The sequence below is a fragment of the Episyrphus balteatus genome, chromosome 1, assembly GCF_945859705.1.
Source record: "Episyrphus balteatus chromosome 1, idEpiBalt1.1, whole genome shotgun sequence".
NCBI classification, from domain to species: domain Eukaryota; kingdom Metazoa; phylum Arthropoda; class Insecta; order Diptera; family Syrphidae; genus Episyrphus; species Episyrphus balteatus.
In genome coordinates this window covers 84,066,237-84,088,927 of record NC_079134.1, presented here as the reverse complement: position 1 = coordinate 84,088,927, position 22,691 = coordinate 84,066,237, and the positions used below count along the sequence as shown (strand labels likewise).

The 22,691-nt window shown below is 32.3% G+C and overlaps 1 protein-coding gene across 2 annotated transcripts in view; it reads right to left on the bottom strand.

Moving 5' to 3' along the window:
- LOC129906875 (E3 ubiquitin-protein ligase SMURF2) overlaps positions 1-13,567 on the bottom strand; it is a 155,380-nt gene extending 141,813 nt beyond the window's left edge. Inside the window, exons 1-2 of one of the 2 annotated variants that reach the window (XM_055982834.1) lie at positions 13,163-13,567; positions 13,032-13,070 (exon numbers count right to left, since the gene is read on the bottom strand). In XM_055982834.1, coding sequence (XP_055838809.1) covers positions 13,032-13,070; positions 13,163-13,217 — 94 coding nt within the window. In that variant the 5' untranslated portion in view covers positions 13,218-13,567. The remainder of the gene's footprint in view (positions 1-13,031; positions 13,071-13,162) is intronic. The other variant, XM_055982833.1, reaches the window with a different exon arrangement.
- Positions 13,568-22,691: the final 9,124 nt, after the last annotated feature.

Below are 22,691 nucleotides of genomic sequence, written 5' to 3'. Positions count from 1 at the left end.
TTGTCGCGATTTCAAGGTCAAATCGCGAAATGGAGATTTTCAAAATTAGCAAAAATAGGCTATGGTATTATATACACATATGATACATGATTTCAAGGTATTTTTTAATGCTGATTCCAAAAAATCTAAAATCAAAACAATCTAGCGTCTCTGGAAAAGTTATACCTGTTTTTCATCTGTCAACTCATATTATTATAACAGTTGCAAACTTACTGCCGAAAAAACCCTTAAAAGTTATGGTAGATGAACCAAATTTTGCATGAAGATTTTAGAACCCATCATTATTAAAAATCAAAACAATCCATTACAAAAAATATATATACCTACGAAATAATGGTATTTTTTGATGGAGGGGCAAATTTTAGGGTATGCACTAAAGAAGATTCTTGTTCATCTTAGGAATAAGTGCTAATAGGCTAATTTTTTTATTTTAATCTTTGTTTGGATATTCTTTAACTACCCTCAAAAATATAAAAAAAATCTCATGTCCGCAAGTCCTAATTTTCTTGGTTTGAAGACAAGGTGCAGATTTGAAAAAATTGAAAAACTACTCTTCAGATATTTGTGTCAGATCAACATGAATAAGGTACATTACTTTTCAGGGATGGTCATATTGATTTGTTTGTGGGTTTTGTTGGAATCAGCGTTAAAAAATACCTTGAAATGATATGGGTTATGTTGGTATACATATAAGAATCTAAAGTTTTCTTCTTTTTTTTAGATTTTTGACATAAGTTATAGAATATCCAAACAAAGATAGAAACAAAAAAATTAGCCTATTAGCACTAATTCCAAGATTGTACCGGGATGTTTTTTAGTGCACATCCCAAAATTTCCCCTTTTCTCAACAAATACCATTTTGTCATAGATATAAATGTTTTTTTTGCATTGCATTGTTTTGATTCTTAATGATAATGTATATGAAAACCCTCATGCAAAATATGATTCCGCTACCATTACTTTTAAGGGTTTTTCGGTAGTAAGTTAGCAACTGTTATAATAATATGGGTTGAAAGATGAAAAACAGGTATAACTTTTTCCAGAGACGCCAGATTGTCTTGATTTTAGATTTTTTGGAATCAGAATTAAAAAATACCTTGAAGTCATGTATATAATACCATAGCCTATTTTTGCTAATTTTGAAAATCTCCATTTCGCGATTTGACCTTCAAATCGCGACAAGCGGACATGAGTTTTCAAAAATGTATAAATGTTTCCAAAGTTGAAGTTAGAACTGAAGATATTACAATTTAAAAGCAACAAAACAGGGCTTTTCAGAGAAAAATAACAAAGAAAAATAAACACATTTTCGCGACTGTTGTTTGTTTATTTCTTTTTGAACAAAAGCATCGATTTTTGTTTGTTATTTTGCCCTGAAAACGTCTGTTTTATTGCATTCAAATTGTGATATCTTTCGTTCTAAATTTAACTTTGGAAATTTTTATACATTCTTGAAAACTTTAATAACACGACAAGTTTTCAAAATAATAAACCAGTGCCACACCATACAAATTTGTTTCAGGGTGTTGCTCTGAAATAAAAGAAAGAAAATGAGTTTTTATAAAACATGGAACTGTTACTTAATTTGCAGCGAAATGGCGTATGTGCCGATCTGCCTCCCATCGGCAACGCACGCGAAAGCTTCGTCTCGTTTAATAAAAGTTTTTCTCGTTGTGTCTCTATTTTTTTTTTTTTTGTCAGTTGCTCTTTGTTTAGTGTTATAATTTTTATATAAAAAAGAATAAATACATAAAAAAATAGCCACCCACTACTCCAAACATTAAATTAATTTAAATAATAAAACCCAAAAATAATCCGCGCCGAGAAATAAAAATTAATAGTTAAAAAAAAAAAATAACCAAAGTGCAGGCAAATCATCATTTCATCGCATCATCACACAAAACACCAACAACAACAACACCAACCACTGCATTAACAGCAACAAAAACCAAACATCAACCGGTTTTAGTGATAAAAAAAAAAATTGTTTGTCGCGATAAGCAAATTGGCAATGAGCACAGTGAGTAATCCTTTCATTTCCCTTCCCATCTTCTTTCGCAATTAGTTTTGCATAGCAGCTGTGGTACATAATCACAGTTGTTATCAATCTAACTCGGATAGATTATTGATTGTCTTACTAAATAGCCAACAGGGGCGGATCAGTTCAAGTTGTCACTAAGGCATAACACTAGTGACAATTTGTTTTGTGAAGTTTCAATTGGGATTTAGACAAGTGAATCATTATAGGTAATTGTCCGAATAGGTTTTAGATAGTTTTGAGTTTTTTTAATGGTTTGTGAATTCAGGGTCGATTATGCCAACATTCGTGGGCTAAGATCTAATTTCTGTGACGTGTATATTTACACTGTACAAAACAGGCCAGCTGTTTTGGCACTGAGCGAAACACAAATAGGTGAAAATACAGACCGTTCTGAATTTAATCTATTTGGGTATAGCTTGGTGCCATTATTCTTTTCCCACCATGGTCTCGCCGTTTATGTTAGAAACGATGTCGCATACCAACTTCAACCAAAATACGGTCCATGTACAAACACATATTTTAATTTCATGTGGTTTAAATTCACAGTTAATAAGCGCATCATTCATACCTGTTTTATTTATCGGAGCCCCAATCTGGACAGTAATTCAACTTCTAACGAACTTGATGCTCTGTCCGACTCCATTCAAAGGATTGTTACCCTTTATCCTCGCACTGAAATCGTTATTACGGGCGATTTCAATGTACACAATTCTTCGTGGCTTCGCTTTTCTGGCCAGACAACACCCGAAGGAAGGTATGCCGAGATCTTTGCTGAGTTAAACCACCTAACTCAGCTTGTCGACGAGCCGACTCGAATATCGGACGTTAATGGTCGAGCTGAAAACACTCTAGACTTGTTCCTTACCTCTGACCCTGATAAATACACTGTTAGTGTATTATCGCCTCTAGGCACATCAGACCATTGTGTCATATCAGCGAATTTCTCGTGTCAAACAAACCCAGTTAAAGAAAAAGCACCAAGAAGAACCGTCTGGCAATACGAGAAAGCCAACTGGGAGGGACTCAACGAATTCTTCAAAAACTTTAACTGGTTGCTTTGCTTCCTCGATAGTGACGTTGATTCCAGTGCTGATATGATAACAAATTTAATTCTCTCCGGAATGAGAAATTTTATCCCGAATAGGGTTAAAACAATCAAACCGAAAGAGAATGCATGGTTTGATTCGAGCTGCAAAGAGGTTATCAGGGTTAAAGAGGCAAGCTTTCGATGTTATAAAGCCAATCCCACTGAGGAAAACCGAAAAAAGTTCAAACAAGCTAGAAAGGCCAGCAACGTCCATATTCGACGAACCAAATTTTTGCATGATCAAGAATTAAGGCAAAAAATACTACAATGTCCCAAAGGTAGTAAAAATTTTTGGTCATTTGTAAAAAATATTCGCAACACTACCTCGTCGTCGGTTCCAACGCTCGTCTTCAATGACACTCCATTTGTTAGCTCTGTTGACAAAGCTAACCTACTTGCGAGGCAGTTCGCTGCCAACTCAACACTGCCTGATAGTGTCATGACTCCGCCAGTACTTGAGCGCGTAAACGGATTCATGGGACAAATCTTCTCGTACAGTAGCAAGAGTTCTTAAAGATCTAGACATACACAAATCCGCTGGCCCGGATAGTATCCCCCCCATCGTTCTGAAGAGGTGTTCTTCCACGCTGGCAAAACCACTGCGTAAGCTTTTCCATCTGTCCTACTCTACAGGTCTCTTTCCGAGTGGATGGAGAACAGCATTTGTCCAGCCTATCCCTAAAAAAGGCGAATCTTCCTCACCCTCAAACTACCGACCGATCGCACTCACGTCCCTTCTTTCCAAGGTCATGGAAACGTTGATTAACTTTCAACTTAAGAAATATCTTGAGGAACGGAAGCTTCTTAATGACCGGCAGTACGGCTTTCGTAGCAACAGGTCCACTGGTGATCTGATAGTTTATCTCACCGAGCAGTGGAACAAATCTTTACATAGTTTTGGAGAAAGTAAGATTGTTGCACTTGATATTTCAAAGGCATTTGATAGAGTTTGGCATCAAGCTCTTCTTTCGAAAATGCGTGCTTTTGGCGTCGATGAATCTCTTCTTCGTTGGATTAGAAATTACCTTTCGAACCGTTCAATACAAGTCGTATTGGATGGATTCAAGTCTGAAACCCACAAAATAAATGCTGGTGTGCCACAGGGCTCCGTTCTGTCTCCGACTCTCTTTCTCATTTTTATAAATGATCTCCTGTCTGAAACTTCTAATCCACTCAACTGTTTTGCAGATGATAGTACCCTCAGTTTTTCATATTCGTTTCCTGATTCTCGCCCAAGTTCTTCGGAAGTGGATCTTGAACGGCTAAATATGATAAACTCATTAAATTCTGATCTTAATAGCATTGTACAATGGGGAATAAGAAATCGCGTAGAATTTAATGCTTCCAAAACTCAATGCTGCTTACTATCATTAAAGCGGAACATGTCTCCCATGCCACTATCCATGAGTGGTACTTGCATCGAAGAAACCGAAAAGCTTTCCATCCTCGGTATGTGCATTACAAACCACCTCCTGTGGAATGAACACATATTTGACACCGCTAAATCCGCTGCGAAATGTTTAGGTTTCCTCCGAAGATGCAAGAAATTTTTCTCCCCGTCTGATCTAGCAATTATTTATAAGGCATACATTCGTCCAAAGCTTGAATATAACTCCCACATCTGGGCAGGTGCTCCAATAACCTCGTTGAGTTTCTTGGATAGAATACAAAATAGAGCTATAAAAATGATAGGTGATAGATCAATAACTGAAACAATTACGTCTCTCGAGCACCGTCGTAACGTCTCATGTCTCACGTTGTTCTATCGTTATTTTAATAAGCAGTGCTCCGATGAAATAGCTAGTTGCATTCCTCCCCTGAAACAATTCAACCGTAATACTCGCGCTTCAAGGAATGCTCATCAGTTTACCCTAGAGTCCAACTTCGGACGTACCGTCAAATACAGAGATTCTTTCTTCAGCCGCACTACACGAATGTGGAACGCGTTACCCGCCTCTGTTTTCCCATCCCATTTCAAAACTCAGAACTTTAAAACTAATGTACATCGGTATCTCCTTTCAAACCCCTCCCTATTTTCCTAATGCTCGTACTGTGTTCACCATATTAAGGGTACATTAATCCCTTTAGTGCGCGCTGATTATAAAAAAAAAAAAAAATGAAATAAAAAATATTTGGATTAATTAATTATTTCTTATTTTTAGGAAATGTTTTAGTGAAAGAATTGTAAAAAACAAAAATCAATTATGAGCGGAGAAGCAAAATACTGTTGCAAAGTCGGGATTTTTCGGAATTTCACAAAAACTGCATTAAATCGAAAACCGTAAGGATTTGGGATGAACAAGTTACCAAATTCTGAGAGCCCTAAAGTTGGCCTATCAGCATATTTCGTTTGATCCATTACTTTTGGGACACCCTGTTTAATACCATAGCCTATTTTTGCTAATTTTGAAAATCTCCATTTCGTGATTTGACCTTGAAATCGCGACAAGCGGACATGAGATTTTTCTAGACTTTTGAGATATGTTATAGAATGGCAAAAGGCAAAAAAAATTTCTACTAACATTCATTCCGAGGTTAAACCCTTATTTGGCTGGATTATTTATGCACTTATTTGAACTCTTCTAGACTATTTTATGTATATACCAGCAAACTCTGGAACTCCTTGCCAGTAAGTTTAAAACAATTAGTAGGAATTTTAGTTTAAAAATGCAATATTTAACTATTTTAATTCATTAAACATGCAAACAGTAAATTGAAAATAAAATATTTAATCTTAGTCTAATAAAATTCTTCTTATCTAAAACTAAAATCATTTTGTAAATATTATCTAACTTTTATTTTTTTTGTTTTTGTTAAAATATTGTATGTACTATTATTGTTACTTATCTAAATAACTTAACTTGTACTCGCTAGTCCTGTCTTAGGGTACTATAAAAGACTCAGTCTTATTTGTACACCATATGAAATAAACTAAATTGAATTGATCCAAGGGTTGTAGGTTCGATCCCCAGTGGCTGCCAATTTTTTTCTTTTTTTTTTTTTTAATAAATTGATTCTTTTTTCAAAGTTGAAACAACTTTGATTTAAATATGTTTTATAACGGCAAACCACTTTAAACTAACAATGTTCTACCACGTTAAATCAACGTGATTTTCGTTAATTTTATGTTGTTTTTCCCTCAGTGTATTTTATAAAAATTTTTCAAAAGTTTATTCTTTTAAGAGAATCAGAGTCAATAAAATGACTCTGATTCTTCCTAATAAAGGAAGGGGACAGATGATCTGTATTTTTCAATAATAATTTCAATTTAAATCTTCATTCCATCAGCTTTCTGGTTAGATCTTCGCATGAATTGCTTAAAATTCCCATTATTAATAAAATGTATAATAATAAGACGCATAATCCCTTTTCTCTCGTTTTTAATTTGAATAGTTTTCAATATATTATGTACATACATTTCAGTTACATATAACGAAAATTAATTTTTCTGAGCCAAGGTCAAAAAATCAAATGTAATTTTATTGTAGCAGATTTGTAAAAAAATGTGTTGCGAATTAATTTTATTCTCTATTTGTCTTTTCGGATAAGAATTTCAAGTTTGAAGTCAAAAAAACAAAAATTTGACAAAAAGGAGATTTTTCAATTTTCTCGAAAACTAGAAGGCACAGAAACATGGTTTTCAGTGTTTGGTAAGGAATTAATTAAAGCAGTTTTCTTCATCATTCAATTTGAATTCAAATCCCCAATCTTGACAAAAATAGTATTGGATGTGTTTTTTTAATTTTTTTTCAAAATTTTGACTTTGAAATCAATTATTTCAAAAACAATAAACTTAAAGAACATAATTAAAAAGCTCAAATTAAGCGTAATATTCTGGTAAACCAATAGATAAGGTATCATTTACAACTGTAAGTGTTACCATTGATTTTTAATATTTTTTGTTTTTTGTAAGTAATTTTTAAGAAAATCTTTTTTGCGACCAAATGAAGTTTTCAATTGCCAATAAAAAAGGCAGTGGCACCTGGTGGCACCCAAATTTGGGCTTTATCGAAAGGTAATTTCATAAGGAAAATGTTTTTAATGGTCTCTAACTGTAGGCAAGTGTAGCTAAAATTATATATACAAAAATATGAAAAAATCAAGCCATTTTTTTCTCTTTTCTTTAAATAATTATATGAAATAATTAACATCTTTAAAATTAATAATTTCTCCGATTTACAATAGACAAATAACACGGTGTTACAAAAATGAGGTTTCAAAATATACGCGGGCGGAGACCTATCAGGTTTTGTAGAGCTAGTCGCACTGATTACGAAACGGTATTTGAAAATCCCCTAACACCCCCAAATCTGGAGTTACGGGCAAAAAACGGGTTTTTGGACCTTCACCCATTGAAAAAATTCTAGCTTCGACAATTTTTTACCCATTTTCGATTTTTTTACAGTTTCTGATAGAAGATAAATATACCTTTTCAACAATGTATAAAACTTGTAACTCGGTTAAACCACTTAGAATTTATAAGCTGTCAAAGTTCAAAAATTCCATTTTTTTTCGTCATTTGCCCAACTTCGGCATCAATTTAAAGTACCTATATGTTTCAAAACAACATGCTATTTAAAAAATATATTCTGAAACTATATCTATTTCTCAATCAATCGAGGTATTTTTTATGAAAATCATTTCGAAATTGGCTTAGAAAAAAAAATTTTTCGATTTCAACCCAAATACAGATTTGATAACGGGTTTTTGTAGAGGAGCTCAATAAAAACATTTTTTTCTTTGAGAGGGGGGTATCTCTCCCGGTTTAGGTGGGAGGGGCATTTTTCTAAAAAAAAATTATCAAAATAAAAAAAAACTATTAAAAAACAACGGCAACACTTACAGTAATAAATGATATCATTTCCGAAAGCAAAATTGTACATTTGATTCTAATTTTTAAATCAATATAATATAACCAATAGTTTTTGAAATAATCGATTTCAAAGTTAAAAATAGGCGAAAAAAAAATTTTTAAACTCATTTTATACTATTTTTGTCCAGACTGTGAATTTTAGTAAAAAAATTACTCAAACAGAAAACTGCCTCAATTGATTCCTTAAAGAACAGTGAAAACTATATGTTTCTATGTCTTCTACACTTAGGAGCAAAAAAACGGAATCAAATACATTATATTATATTAAAAACTAAAATTGCCAAGGATAAAATATTTTTATTCAAAGTCTCATGGTCTCATTTTAAAGCTTGTATTTTTTACTTTGAATTGTTGGTAAAAACATAAAAATGCATACGATAGTGTTACCGCTATCTGTCAATAAATTGCACTTCATTTTTGTTTTAATGTTAAATTTTCCAGATACTCTCTGTTTCAATTTCAGTCTTTTTTTTTCCAACGATAGTAATAGCGTTGTCTCTCAATGAATTCCACTTAATTTTTTTTAAATGTTAAATTTTCCAGATAATTTGTGTTTTAATTTCAGTTTTTTTTTTTCCTTACATATACTTCATTTATGGTGGATGGAACCAACAAACGGATTTTTGAGTTCTTAGCATTGACTTAAAGCTTTTGTATCAAGCTTTTCAATGGTACCATTAACATTCATGTATGTCGATTACTTCACGACCAATTATCGTTTTTACAGAACGCAAAATTTGATTCCATTTTTTTGCTCCTAAGTGTAGTTTTTGAGAAAATTGAAAAATTATTTTATCAGATTTTTCTTTTTTCAAAATATTTTTTGTTTTTATTTGTTTTTATTTTTAATTTTCTCATAAACTAGAAGACATAGAAACATATAGTTTTTACGGTTCGATAAGGAATCAATCTGGGTTCCGTCAATCACACTCTTGTGAATCTGCAGTTAACATGGTGCTGATAAGGTGGAAAGAATCTATCTCCAAAGGTAAGAAAGTTGTATGTGTTTTTCTTGACCTAAAACGAGCCTTTGAGACGATCGATCCTAATATTATGATGGAGAAGTTATTAATGTATGGAATAAGTGGTGTTGAGTTTGATTGGTTTCAAAGTTATTTATTGGGTCGTTCTCAACAAACCAAAATCAATGGAGTTTTGTCTGATCCTGAACCAATTGATCTTGGAGTTCCACAAGGATCCATACTTGGTCCAATCCTTTTTAACTGCTACATCAACGATATGAACAAAGCCATTAAGAACTGTGAGCTTGCTCTATTTGCAGACGATTCATTATTGTTTGTCGAAGCGGAATCAACTCAGGAATGTGAACGATTATTAAAAGAAGATCTTGATGTGTTAAATGTATGGCTTAAGGCTAATAAACTGAAACTTAATGTATCAAAAACTAAATGTATGGTTTTAAACGATAATGTTAATGTTAACGTATCTATAGATCAAGAAACTGTTGAACAAGTTTTGCAAATAAAGTACTTAGGTGTAATTATTGATTATAAATTAAGTTTTGAGCAACATGTGCAATATATTTCAAAAAAAATTTCAAAGAAAGTTGGTTTCCTTAGAAGAATTCGAAATAAAGTAAATACTATTACTGCTATAAATATTTATAATGTAATTATCAAACCACATTTTGAATACTGTTCTACTGTTTTGTATTTAATTAACCAAATCTCTATGTGCAACTTACAAAAACTTCAAAATAAAGCAATGCGTGCAATACTTCGATGTAGTAAATATAATTCTATTGTAAATATGTTAAATACTTTGATGTGGATGTCTGTTAAACAGCGTATTTATTTCAATGTTATATTTTTTGTGTTTAAAATCAAAAATAATTTATTACCAACATACTTGTCAAAATATATTCGTTACGTCAGAGATGTTCAACCATATATGTTAAGAAATAGAGAGGATATAAGACTGCAAGCTTTTAGAAATGCAAGATCTCAAAACAGTCTGATTTATAAAGGGTTTAAACTTTTCAATGATCTTCCAAATAATGTTAAACAACTAAGTAATAAGTTTGAATTTAAAAAAGAAGTAATAAGTTTTGTTAAACAATATATTTAATTGCCAATGCCATTGTAAATAACATATTATATTTTTATATACCTATTATAATATTTATTGTAATTATTAATAGCAAATTTAGCTAAATAAATTGGGAGAATTCTCTCGTTAATTAAATCAATTGAGGCAGTTTTCCGAGTGAGTAATTTTTTTACTAAAATTCACAGTCTGGACAAAAATAGTATAAAATGAGTTTAAAAATTTTTTTTCGCCTATTTTTAACTTTGAAATCGATTATTTCAAAAACTATTGGTTATATTATATTGATTTAAAAATTAGAATCAAATGTACAATTTTGCTTTCGGAAATGATATCATTTATTACTGTAAGTATTGCCGTTGTTTTTTAATAGTTTTTTTTTATTTTGATAAATTTTTTTTAGAAAAATGCCCCTCCCACCTAAACGGGGAGAGATAGACCCCCCTCTCAAAGAAAAACATGTTTGTATTGAGCTCCTCTACAAAAACCCGTTATCAAATCCTGGCGCCCAAGTTTTCCTACTTCGTGCCGAAACAACATTTTTGTTCTATACCTAAAAGTTCGAATTTCTGTATCTGGGTTGAAATTGAAAAATTTTTTTTTTCTAAGCCAATTTTGAAGTGATTTTCATAAAAAATACCTCGATTAATTGGGAAATAGATATAGTTTTACAATATATTTTTTAAATAGCATGTTGTTTTGAAAACATATACTTTAAATTGATGCCGAAGTTGGGCAAATGACGAAAAAATGGAATTTTTGAACTTTGACAGCTTATAAATTCTAAGTGGTTTAACCGAGTTACATGTTTTATACATTGTTGAAAAGTTATATTTATCTTCTATCAGAAACTGTAAAAAAACGAAAATGGGTACAAAATTGTCGAAGCTAGAATTTTTTCAATGGGTGAAGGTCCAAAAAACCGTTTTTTGTCCGTAACTCCAGATTTTGAGGGTGTTAGGGGATTTTCAAATACCGTTTCGTATTCAGTGCGACTAGCTCTACAAAACCTGATAGGTCTCCGCCCGCGTATATTTTGAGTGTTACACCGTGTAATGGCTTCTTTACGGAAGAATAAAAGTGTATGAGTCGGCTCAAGCTAAAAAACATTATACAACTTTAATTTCAAATCCCTGTTAATATATTGTTAATATATGTATTCTGTTTGCAAAAGTTGTCTAAAATAGGTGTAAGAAATACGGAACATGCATGGTTTAAGAGTTTCCTTGAAGGTAGAACTCAAAGAACAATTGTTAATGGCAAAACTTCAGACACTGTTTCCGTTAACATAGGGATACCACAGGGGACCCTACTAGGTGTGCTATTGTTTTTAATATATATAAATGATATGGAAAAAGTGCTGAAACATTCGTGGCTCAAACTATTCGCTGATGATGGCCTGCTATGTATCTCGGGAAGTGATCTGACAACTTGTGTTTCCAACCTTAATGAAGATCTTTGTGCAATTAATGATTGGTTGAAAATGAATCGTCTTTTGTTAAATATGGAAAAATCTAAATGTATGCTCTTCAATGTACCAATAATACCGTCTCATATTTCTATATGTGTTGAAAACCGTCCCCTTGAAATTGTGCCCCATATAAAATATCTCGGTGTTATAATAGACAATAAACTATCATGGAATGAACACGTTAACTATATTTGTAATAAAGTGTCGAAAAAACTAGGTGTATTGCGAAAAACTAGAAACAGCCTCACAATGATCAGTGCAATAAAAGTATATAATGTGATAAATAAACCCCATTTTGAGTATTGCCCTACAATACTATATTTTTGTAATATGTCTCAAAAAAGCAGATTGCAAATATTGCAGAATAAAGCAATGCGTATCTTGTTAAGGCGCGATCACTATGCTAGCATAAGAACAATGCATGAAGCATTAAACTGGCTCAATATAAACCAACGGTTATACATGCTCACAATGACATTCATTTTTAAAATAAAAAACAATATGTGTCCAGAGTATCTGACAAGCCAAGCAGCAATGAACGCAAACCCTGTTTATAATCTGCGAAGTAACGAAGACCTGATGATTCAGCGAATGAGAACATCAAGAGCGCAACGATCCATGTTCTATAATGGTTACCAAGCATTCAATGCCCTGCCGAATGAAATAAAAACTTCAATCAACATAAACGAATTCAAAAGACTTATATTATTTTAGTGTGTTATATAAAATATAAAAATATAAAAAGTGTGTTATATAAAATTCTTTTATCACTTAATTATTTTTTAAACTGTATTGTGTATTAATTAATGTGTTATTTTAATCTTGAAATGTATTAATTATTATTATGTTAAAAATGTTTAATTATGTAAATGAAATGGCATAATCAGAGCCAAATAAAGTATTACATTAACATTAACATTTCAGGGTATTTTCACTTCGTTTTTTATATTTTCAACAACTTGTCCCTTTACAAAGCTCTTAAAAGTACTATACTAACTATATTCTATTGAAAATATTTTCCAACGAACTTTAAATTTTTGACTTTTTTCCGCAAAATCCCCAGTGTGCGCCACCTCAAAAAAGTGGCGACATGAACTAATACTAAATTCGACTTCATGATAGTACTATAGAAATATATATACAATGCTGCCCACATCATAAACAATCGACCCTGCCGATGTAAACCGTCAGAGCGGAAATTCTCCGATTTCATACGAAATATGCTTCGAGGTGTGATTCCGATAGATAAAAACTGTCCGATTCGGATGAAATCGGACAAAATCCGCTCCGACGGATTACCTCGCGAATGATTCGACAGCAAAAAAGTTTATATTTTATCTAAACTTTGAGGAAAAAACAAATATTGGAACTTCGAAAAGTTGTGTACCTATTCTGTTGAAAAGGAGTTTATTGTTTAAATTTTTAAATCTGAGCCTATGAAATTTAAATATCCAGTTTTTTTGCAAATATACACGATTGTATGGATACTTACGAAATAGGTCTTTCCGGGCTAGATTTCTCGCACACAAAACTGTTATGAAGTAAATAAAATAATATTAATTAACCACTTAAAAGATGATAGAAATTTCGCAATCTCATTTTCTACAATATAAATCTACTTACTTGTTATACGAATTTTATGAGTTCCATTTTTTTGTGGATTATCTAATTTATTCATAACTAAGATATTTTTAATGGCTGCGTATTGACTAATTATTGCACTTCGACACTCTTAACATTGACCGATCACAGAGCAATTTTTTATGTTAATCGTTTGAATATTCAATATCCTTGTTATTAATAAAAAATCATTACAGAATAACTAAATTGGATATTGATCTGGACCGTGTCACATTTTCCCGAAAAATTTATATCAAATTTTCTTAGACTAAAATGATTATTTTGAAACGAGAGAAAAAAATTCCAGTCAACATAATTACAACAATATCATTTATTTTTTTCAGTTTTACTTTTTTATTATGTAAGATAGATAAAGAAGACTTTATAAAAGTATTTTGAATGGAATTAATGAAATCAAAACAAATAAATATCAAAATGCAATTTTACTTTTCTTTTAATTCCAATACAATGTCTGCCTATTGGGCTTTTAAGTTAAACGTCAGTGTCGAAGAAAAAAAAAACAAAACAGAAAAAAAACTTTCAACAATTCAATTCTGAGGAAAAATGGCGTATGTATTATGCATGTATGCGTTTGTTTTCCTCAGATTTGATTTGATTCGGAGTTTCGCTCATCTGTCAGTACCAAAACAACAAAAGAAACTTGGTGAAGATCAAAACAAACCAAATTTTTCAAGGACGCGCGAAATTTTAAAGAACTGTTGTTTGTAAAAAAAAACTCATAGTCAGCTATTACATGAAGCCTCAAGAGGCGCGCCTCTTTTCAAAACCAATGAGTGCAAAAGAGAAAGAAGATAAAACAAAAAATTATCCGACCGGAGGGTCGTGGGCCAAAATTCCGAGACTCTTTTTTGACGTTTCTTTTTCCACTCTTTCTTTTTTCAACATTCCCTTTCATTTCTTTTTGCTTCTTGGTGGAATACAACAACAACAATACTGAAATCAAAAAAGAAATGTCAAATTTGAGTCTTTGACTCAAGAGGCATCGTGTAATAGTACGCGCCTCACAGAATGATTATCAAAAGAAAATTAGAAAAAAGAGTCAAGCCTCTTGAGGCTTCATGTAATAGCTGACATACAAATCGATTTCTAGTGTTTTTTTTTGTAGTAACGTTCTACTATAACTAACTTAAGTGCCTGGCTACACGGTGATTTTCCAATCGCCTAAGAAGGGAACTGAATTTTCTGAGGGCAGTACAGTTCCATTGCTAAATTTTTCCTCTTTTTGACGTTTGTTCCTAGAAAATGTAAAAGTGGAACGTGATTGGGCACAACAGTGTGTAGCCACCGCATGTGATTTCTCAATCGATTGAAAAATCACTGTGTAGCCAGGCACAAAAATCGAAAAAATTACGGAATTTAAAATATATTTCTATGCTGTATTTTTTGCTTTTTTGTTTTGTTGGTTTGTTTTGGACAAATGTTCGAACTTCCCTATTGGTTGGTTTTTTCTCGTACTTCTTTAATTGACACTAACTTGGCATCACGGCACCTGGTGGATAGCGACGAAAACCCGAAAGTTATATAAGGTGTGTTTTTTATTACAACCGGTCTTAACTGGACAAAAAAAACGCAGTCTGGGCTAAGCAATTTACATGTTAAATAGGTACAACAACACCTTAGCCCCTTGGGCTTAGTTGTTTAGCCCGGAGATTTCTCTGGGCTTAACTTTTTGAAGAGTTTTAAATCTGTGCTACCAAACTAATTTTTTCATAAATTGTTTAGAATTTGTTTAAAAACGTGAAAACTCACGTTTGGAAGGACAAAATGTATTAAAATAGTTTTGCTAGCATACATTTTTGTATCTCTTTGTAAAACATACATGAAAAATACAAGAAAATGACGAAAGCGAAAAATATGACAACTCTAAATTTTTGTTGTGTGTGCTGTTTTCGGAACATTCAATATAAAGTGCTGCCAAGATTTCAGGTTAAGCCCCGAGGCGTTTTTTTTTTGTCCAGTTAAGACCGGTGGTAATAAAAAACACACCTATAGATTATTTTCCGATTTGCCGCTTAATGTAATTTCCATAAGAAAAAAATAAAAAAGACCTCGAAAAACATTTTTTTTACGAATTAATTTTATATGTACGAGTATCAATGTTATGATTGTAAAATGATAATATTAGGTGTGTTTTTTATTACCACCGGTATTAACTGGACAAAAAAAACGCCTCGGGGCTTAGCCTGAAATCTTGGCAGCACTGTATATTGAATGTTCCGAAAACAGCAGACACAACAAAAATTTACAGTTGTCATATTTTTCGCTTTCGTTATTTTCTTGTATTTTGCATGTATGTTTTACAAAGAGATACAAAAATGTATGCTAGCAAAACTATTTTAATACATTTTGTCCTTCCAAACGTGAGTTTTCACGTTTTTAAACAAATTCTAAACAATTTATGAAAAAATTGGTTTGGTAGCACAGATTTAAAACTCTTCAAAAAGTTAAGCCCAGAGAAATCTCCGGGCTAAACAACTAAGCCCAAGGGGCTAAGGTGTTGTTGTATTTAACATGTAAATTGCTAAGCCCAGACTGCGTTTTTTTTGTCAAGTTAAGACCGGTTGTAATAAAAAACACACCTATTATGTGTTTATATCTAAATCAGGTTTAAATAATATCAATAGGGGTATTCACGATCTGGTGCAACAGGCCTAGTAAAAGTATAAAATTTTATTTTTTTACAATAGATCGTGAACGCACCTCTTCTTATCTATAGTAAATATTGAATGGAATCCATGATATGATTTATATCAGCTTCACTCTTTTTTTTTTACGGAGTTGTCTTTCCACCGATGCTTCTTCTTTTTTTTCAATTTTTTTATAATTTCATTTTTTGTTGTGTTCGGGTTAATTTATTTTCACAAATTACATCAAAAGAAACAAAATAAAAAAGAATAAGAATAAAAAAGATAAACTGTTCATCATGGGCGACCTGTGTAATTTGTATTTAAAAAGTGCAAGCGAATCGCCTGAAAACAACAAAAAATACTATAAAAAATATAGAAAATATTAAATTATTCTTTCATTTGTTTTGCTTTTTCACAAATAACAGTATATAAGCATTTTTTTTTTATTTTCAACAATTTTGAAAGAAAATTAAACCAAAATAGTTTCTATATTTTTTGTAGAATTTGTTGTTGTTTTCCTGCGATTTGCTTCCTTTTTTGGAGACAAATTAAATAGGAATTATTAGGGGCATTCACGATCCGATGCAACTGGTCTTGTATCATTGCAAAAGTGTAAAATCTTACAACACTACAACAACAAAATATACGAATTAAAATTTTACAACAGTCTTGCACTTTTGCTATACGCTAGACCTATTGCAAAATAAAAATACAATAGAGTAAAATTATTTTTGACAGATGATGGCAGCTCACCGTCGCGTCGCCCATGATAAACAGTTTGTCTTTTTTATTCTGTTTATTATGGTTGTCGGCTTGTCGGTACTGACTCATTTCCCGTAATTTAGTTTCTTTTGATGTAAAATAATTTGTGAAAATTAATCAACACAAACAAAACAAAGAATTAAATTATAAAAAATGGAAAAAAAGAAGAAGCAACAGTGGAGGAACAACCCTGTTAAAAAAAAAAAACATCATGGATTTCATTAATGCTTCAATATTTACTATAGATAAGAAAAGGGGCGTTCAAGATCTATTGTAAATAAATAAAATTTTACATTTTTACTAGGCCTGTTGCACCAGATCGTGAATACCCCTATTATTAGCATTTTACAATCATAAAATTGATACTCGTTCATATAAAATTAATTCGTAAAATAAATGTCTTTCGAGGTCTTTTTTGTTTTTTTTCTTATGGAAACTACATTGAACTGCAAATCGAAAAAAAATCTATATCATTTTCGGGTTGTCGCTACAAGTGGTAGATGGCGTGGAAAGCTATTTACCAAGTCACAATACACAGTACACATAAAAAGGTAATATATTCCCACAGTACACATAAAAAGGTAATATATTCCGAACTGACATTGGTCGCCAGATTGTCAAAACATGACACTTTGGCGACCAATGTCAGCTACCGAGTTCTTAATTGTTTAAAATACCGACGAAAAACGCACAAAAACCGATAAACCACGCACACCACTAATTTTTAACAATTATTTACCATTTTCCGCGATGAAACACGAAGAAAATTTTTTATTTTTCAATTTATAATATTTTTAAATGACATTTAATAAATTAAAACAAAAACAAATTTCCTGTTTACTGCGATTGAAATAAAAAAAATTAAAGGCAGACCTGACAGATTGGTGCCCATTTTTGACAAGCAAATTTTGGAAACGTTCGGAATATATTAGGTGTGTTTTTTTGTTTATCTATATAGATTTTGTGCAAAAAAACGACATCGGGATTTTTGAAATCCATGCAAACATTTGGCACCACTGTACATATACTTTGGCAGCTGTCTGTCAAAAATGTTGCTTTTGTTTTTTTTTTTATTTTAACTCCGAAGTGGGAAGGCCATTACATCCATGTTGGATCCAAACAAAAATTTTCATATGGCCATGGCATCCATGTTGGATTCAAAAAAATTGTTTTTTTCACAAAAAACCAAAAATTATCTGTATATTCTTAGCTACATTTTAAGACCATGACCATTAACATTAGTTGCGTCGTTCTTGTGTTATAAGCGTTTGAAGGTAGCCATATTGATTTTTTTTTTGATTTTTTAAAAATCAAATGTGAAAACTTTTTTATTTTTATTTTTAATTTTACGTAAAAACTTCGGTAATTTTATATACATATCTGTTCAACAATCTTATCAGGATCCATTTAAGACTTTTATCTGAAAATTGCATTGCGTATATCTCGAGATATTAACATTTCAATGCAACCATGTCAAACAAATTTTTGATTATTTTTTCTATGAGAGTTTTTTTCAAACCTCGTTTTCTCCGCTTTTTTTTTTTTGTTAATATTTTCAGATATTTCTGTATGAACACAACAATTAAACAACCTTGGCACTACTGTTTTTATCGAGAGAAAGTAAAATCTGGATAATTAGGTGTGTTTTTTTGTTTATCTATATAGATTTTGTGCAAAAAAACGACATCGGGATTTTTGAAATCCATGCAAACATTTGGCACCACTGTACACATACTTTGGCAGCTGTCTGTCAAAAATGTTGCTTTTGTTTTTTTTTATTTTAACTCCGAAGTGGGAAGGCCATTACATCCATGTTGGATGCAAACAAAAATTTTCAAATGGCCATCATCATAAACAAAAAATACCAAGACTGGAAACTTTCGTACGTCTTTCCCCCCAAAACCCTTTTGTGTACAGTGTTGTCTGTGAATATATGTGAAAGCCACCACGTTGGTAAATGACGTTATCACGCACACATTTATAGATTCACGACATTCACCACACATCGGACACGAACACAACGATAAGTTCACGACATTCACCACACCTCGCAGCTTGTAGGCAAACGTCAGTTGACCGCCGAGTTTCCAGTCTTGGTATTTTTTGTTTATGGCCATCATTGTATATTTCTATAGTACTATCATGAAGTCGAATTTAGTATTAGTTCATGTCGCCACTTTTTTGAGGTGGCGCTCAGTGTGTTTTTTTCATACAAATTCTGATTTTTGAAGTCACCACTAGAGTTCCTAAGATCGTTTTACTTCATGATAGTACTATGGAAATATATATACAATGATGGCCATGGCATCCATGTTGGATTCAAAAAAATTGTTTTTTCACAAAAAACCAAAAATTATCTGTATATTCTTAGCTACATTTTAAGACCATGACCATTAACATTAGTTGCGTCGTTCTTGTGTTATAAGCGTTTGAAGGTAGCCCTATTGAATTTTTTTTTCGATTTTTTAAAAATCAAATGTGAAAACTTTTTTATTTTTATTTCTAATTTTTCGAAAAAACTTTGGTAATTTTATATATATATCTGTTCAACAATCTTATCAGGATCCATTTAAGACTTTTATCTGAAAAGTGCATTGCGTATATCTCGAGATATTAACATTTCAATGCAACCATGTCAAACAAATTTTTTATTATTTTTTTCTATGAGAGTTTTTTTCAAACCTCGTTTTCTCCGCTTTTTTTTTTTGTTAATATTTTCAGATATTTCTGTATGAACACAACAATTAAACTACCTTGGCACTACTGTTTTTATCGAGAGAAAGTAAAATCTGGATAATTATCTGGATTTTTCAAAAATCTATACAGATAAAGTTTTTGTTGTTTTTAACACGTAAATTGTTTTGATTTCAAAAATCTCGATGTCGTTTTTTTGCACAAAATCTATATAGATAAACAAAAAAACACACCTATTATCTGGATTTTTCAAAAATCTATACAGATAAAGTTTTTGTTGTTTTTAACACGTAAATTGTTTTGATTTCAAAAATCTCGATGTCGTTTTTTTGCACAAAATCTATTTAGATAAACAAAAAAACACACCTATTACCTTATTATGTGTACTGTGATATATTCCCAACTGACATTGGTCGCCAAATTGTCAAAACATGACAATTTGGCGACCAATGTCAGACCGTAATTCTTAATTAATTGAAATAACCGAGGAAAAACGCACAAAAACCGAAACACCACGCGCACCACTAATTTTTTAACAATTATTGATTATTTTCCGCGAAGAAACACGAAGAAAATTTGATATTTTTCAATTTATAATTTTTTCAAATGACATTTTTTAATAAATTAAAACAAAACAAATTTCCTGTTTACTGCGATTGAAACATAAAAATTAAAGGCCGATCTGACAGATTGGTGGCTATTTTTGACAAACAAATTCTGACAACGTTCGGAAGATATTACCTTATTATAGCTGCGTTCCTTTGGAAATATTTATCTACTTTTTAGTACTTAAAACTGCTTTGAACTACTTTTTCAGTATAGCAAAGTAGATCAAAGTAGTTTTAAGTACTAAAAAGTAGATAAATATTTCGAAAGGAACGCAGCTTATGTGCACTGTGGTCACAATAGACAGTTATGATAGAAAGGAAAAAGACAAAGACAGATTGCTTAAAATCCCAATGGGGCTTTTCCACTTCTTTCTCATTGGTCAATCTCCACTGGTAAAGAGGTAAACAAACATTTTTTCCAATGCTAATTACAACAAAAATGCAACTTTTGTTTACATCTTCACCAGCCCAGAACTGACATTCGGTGGATGTTCCCGTTTACTTCAAGTAAACGAGTCATACCTCGGTCCGAATTGGCTCCGAAGTGAGTCCGACCTCGACTACGAAACGGGTCCCACGGCGCACACTGGGGCCTACTATATGGGAGGGATGCCCAAAAGTCCATTTCTTAAATTATAACTTTTACGTTTTTTTTGTTTTATTTCATGAGTATATGTTCTTCCCTATCTATTTCTAAGCTTTATATCATGAATTAAGCATAACAGCTTAATTATATCTATGATTAACCACTAAAACTGCATGAAATCAATGGTATCAAACTTTGCACTTTGATGCTTCACTTTTTTAGCTGTTGTGCTTAATTCATGATATAAAGCTTAGAAATAGATAGGGAAGAACATATACTCACGAAATAAAACAAAAAAAACGTAAAAGTTATAATTTAAGAAATAGACTTTTGGGCATCCCTCCCATAAAGTAGGCCCCAGTGTGCGGCGGCTCAAATTAAGGCTTAACTACATACACCACTTTTTGAAAAAGTACAAAAGTGAAAATATTTTTTTTCTGGCTAGCGCCATTTTTTTGTGAAAAAGAGTAAAAAAATTGTTTATTAGACCAAAAAATATGCTTTCTGCATCATTTTTTTTAAATTTTCAGGCCGAAAAACTGTACAAAAATCCGTTTGAAAATTTTCACTTTTGTACTTTTTCACTTTTTGAGCTAATGTAGTTAAGGCTTTAGTATGGAAATTATAATCACCGCGAAGCCGATTGCATAGTCAGCTATTACACGAAGCCTCAAGAGGCTTGACTCTTTTTTCGAATTTTCTTTTGATTATCATTCTGTGAGGCGCGTAGTCTTACACGATGCCTCTTGAGTCAAGGACTCAAATTTGACATTTCTCTTTTAATTTAAAATTTGTTGTTGTTGTATTGCACCAAGAAGCAAAAAGAAATGAGAGGGCACAGTACACATAAAAAGGTAATATATTCCGAACTGACTTTGGCCGCCAGATTGTCAAAAAATGACACTTTGGCGACCAATGTCAGCTACCGAGTTCTTAATTGTTTAAAATACCGACGAAAAACGCACAAAAACCGATAAACCACGCACACAACTAATTTTTAAACAATTATTTACCATTTTCCGCGATGAAAGACGAAGAAAATTTGTTATTTTTCAATTTATAATATTTTTAAATGACATTTTATAAATTAAAACAAAAACAAATTTCCTGTTTACTGCGATTGAAATATAAAAATTAAAGGCCGACCTGACAGATTGGTGCCCATTTTTGACAAACAAATTTTGACAACGTTCGGAATATTTATTACCTTATTATGTGTACTGTGATGAGAGGGAATGTTGAAAAAAGAAAAAGTGGAAAAAGATACGTCAAAAAAGAATCTCGGACTCACGACCAGACAGCTACCGTCTGAAGACCGCCACAGGAGAAGCAGCAAGAGTGTACGGAGAAGTTCGTCTTACGATCCGTATGGCAGAACTAGAGTTTTCACATGTGTTTTTGGTGGCAGATATATGTGACGAATGCATCATTGGAATCGACTTCATGAAGGAGCATGGAATAATTTTGGATATAGGTAATCAAGTCCTGAAATACAGAAATGTGGAGATCCCAATGGTCTATGGCAACGAAAACTCGACAACAATTAGAACTGTCATCAAAGAAGACATGTGCCTGCCTCCTTCTTCAGAAGTTTTTGTGTGGACCAATTTAAAGGGGAACTTTGGAAGCCATCGATACCTCATGGTTGAGCCAGAAGTTGAGCAAAGTTCCCAAAACGTCATCATCGGAAAGACTCTTGTGGCACCAAAGAACAACATGGTACCTGTACGGATACTTAACATCAAACCGTACCCAATCAAGCTTAAGAAAGGAGAAGTTGTTGGCCAATGTGAATCTGTGGCCGCAATAACTAAGATCAACGAGGTGGACACACAGATGACTATGAACTCGGAGAAACTAAAGACTCAAATTCTTAAATCAGACAACTTGAGTAAACATCAGCTTAATGTTGCGGGAAGGCTTCTTCACGAATATGCTGATATCTTCTCTTCACCCAGCGGGCAGTACGGCCGAACACAACTCGTGCAGCATCGAATCGATACAGGAGATGCTAGGCTTATTCGTCAACCAGCAAGACGTCTCCCCTTGGCCAAACAAGGTGAATTTGAAGAAATGATATCGACAATGAAGAAAGATGGGCTGATCGAAAATTCCAAAAGCCCTTGGGTATCACCAGTAGTTCTCGTCAAAAAGAAAGATGGAAGCACTCGATTTTGTGTCGACTACCGCAGGCTGAATGATGTGACGAAGAAAGACAGTTACCCACTGCCAAG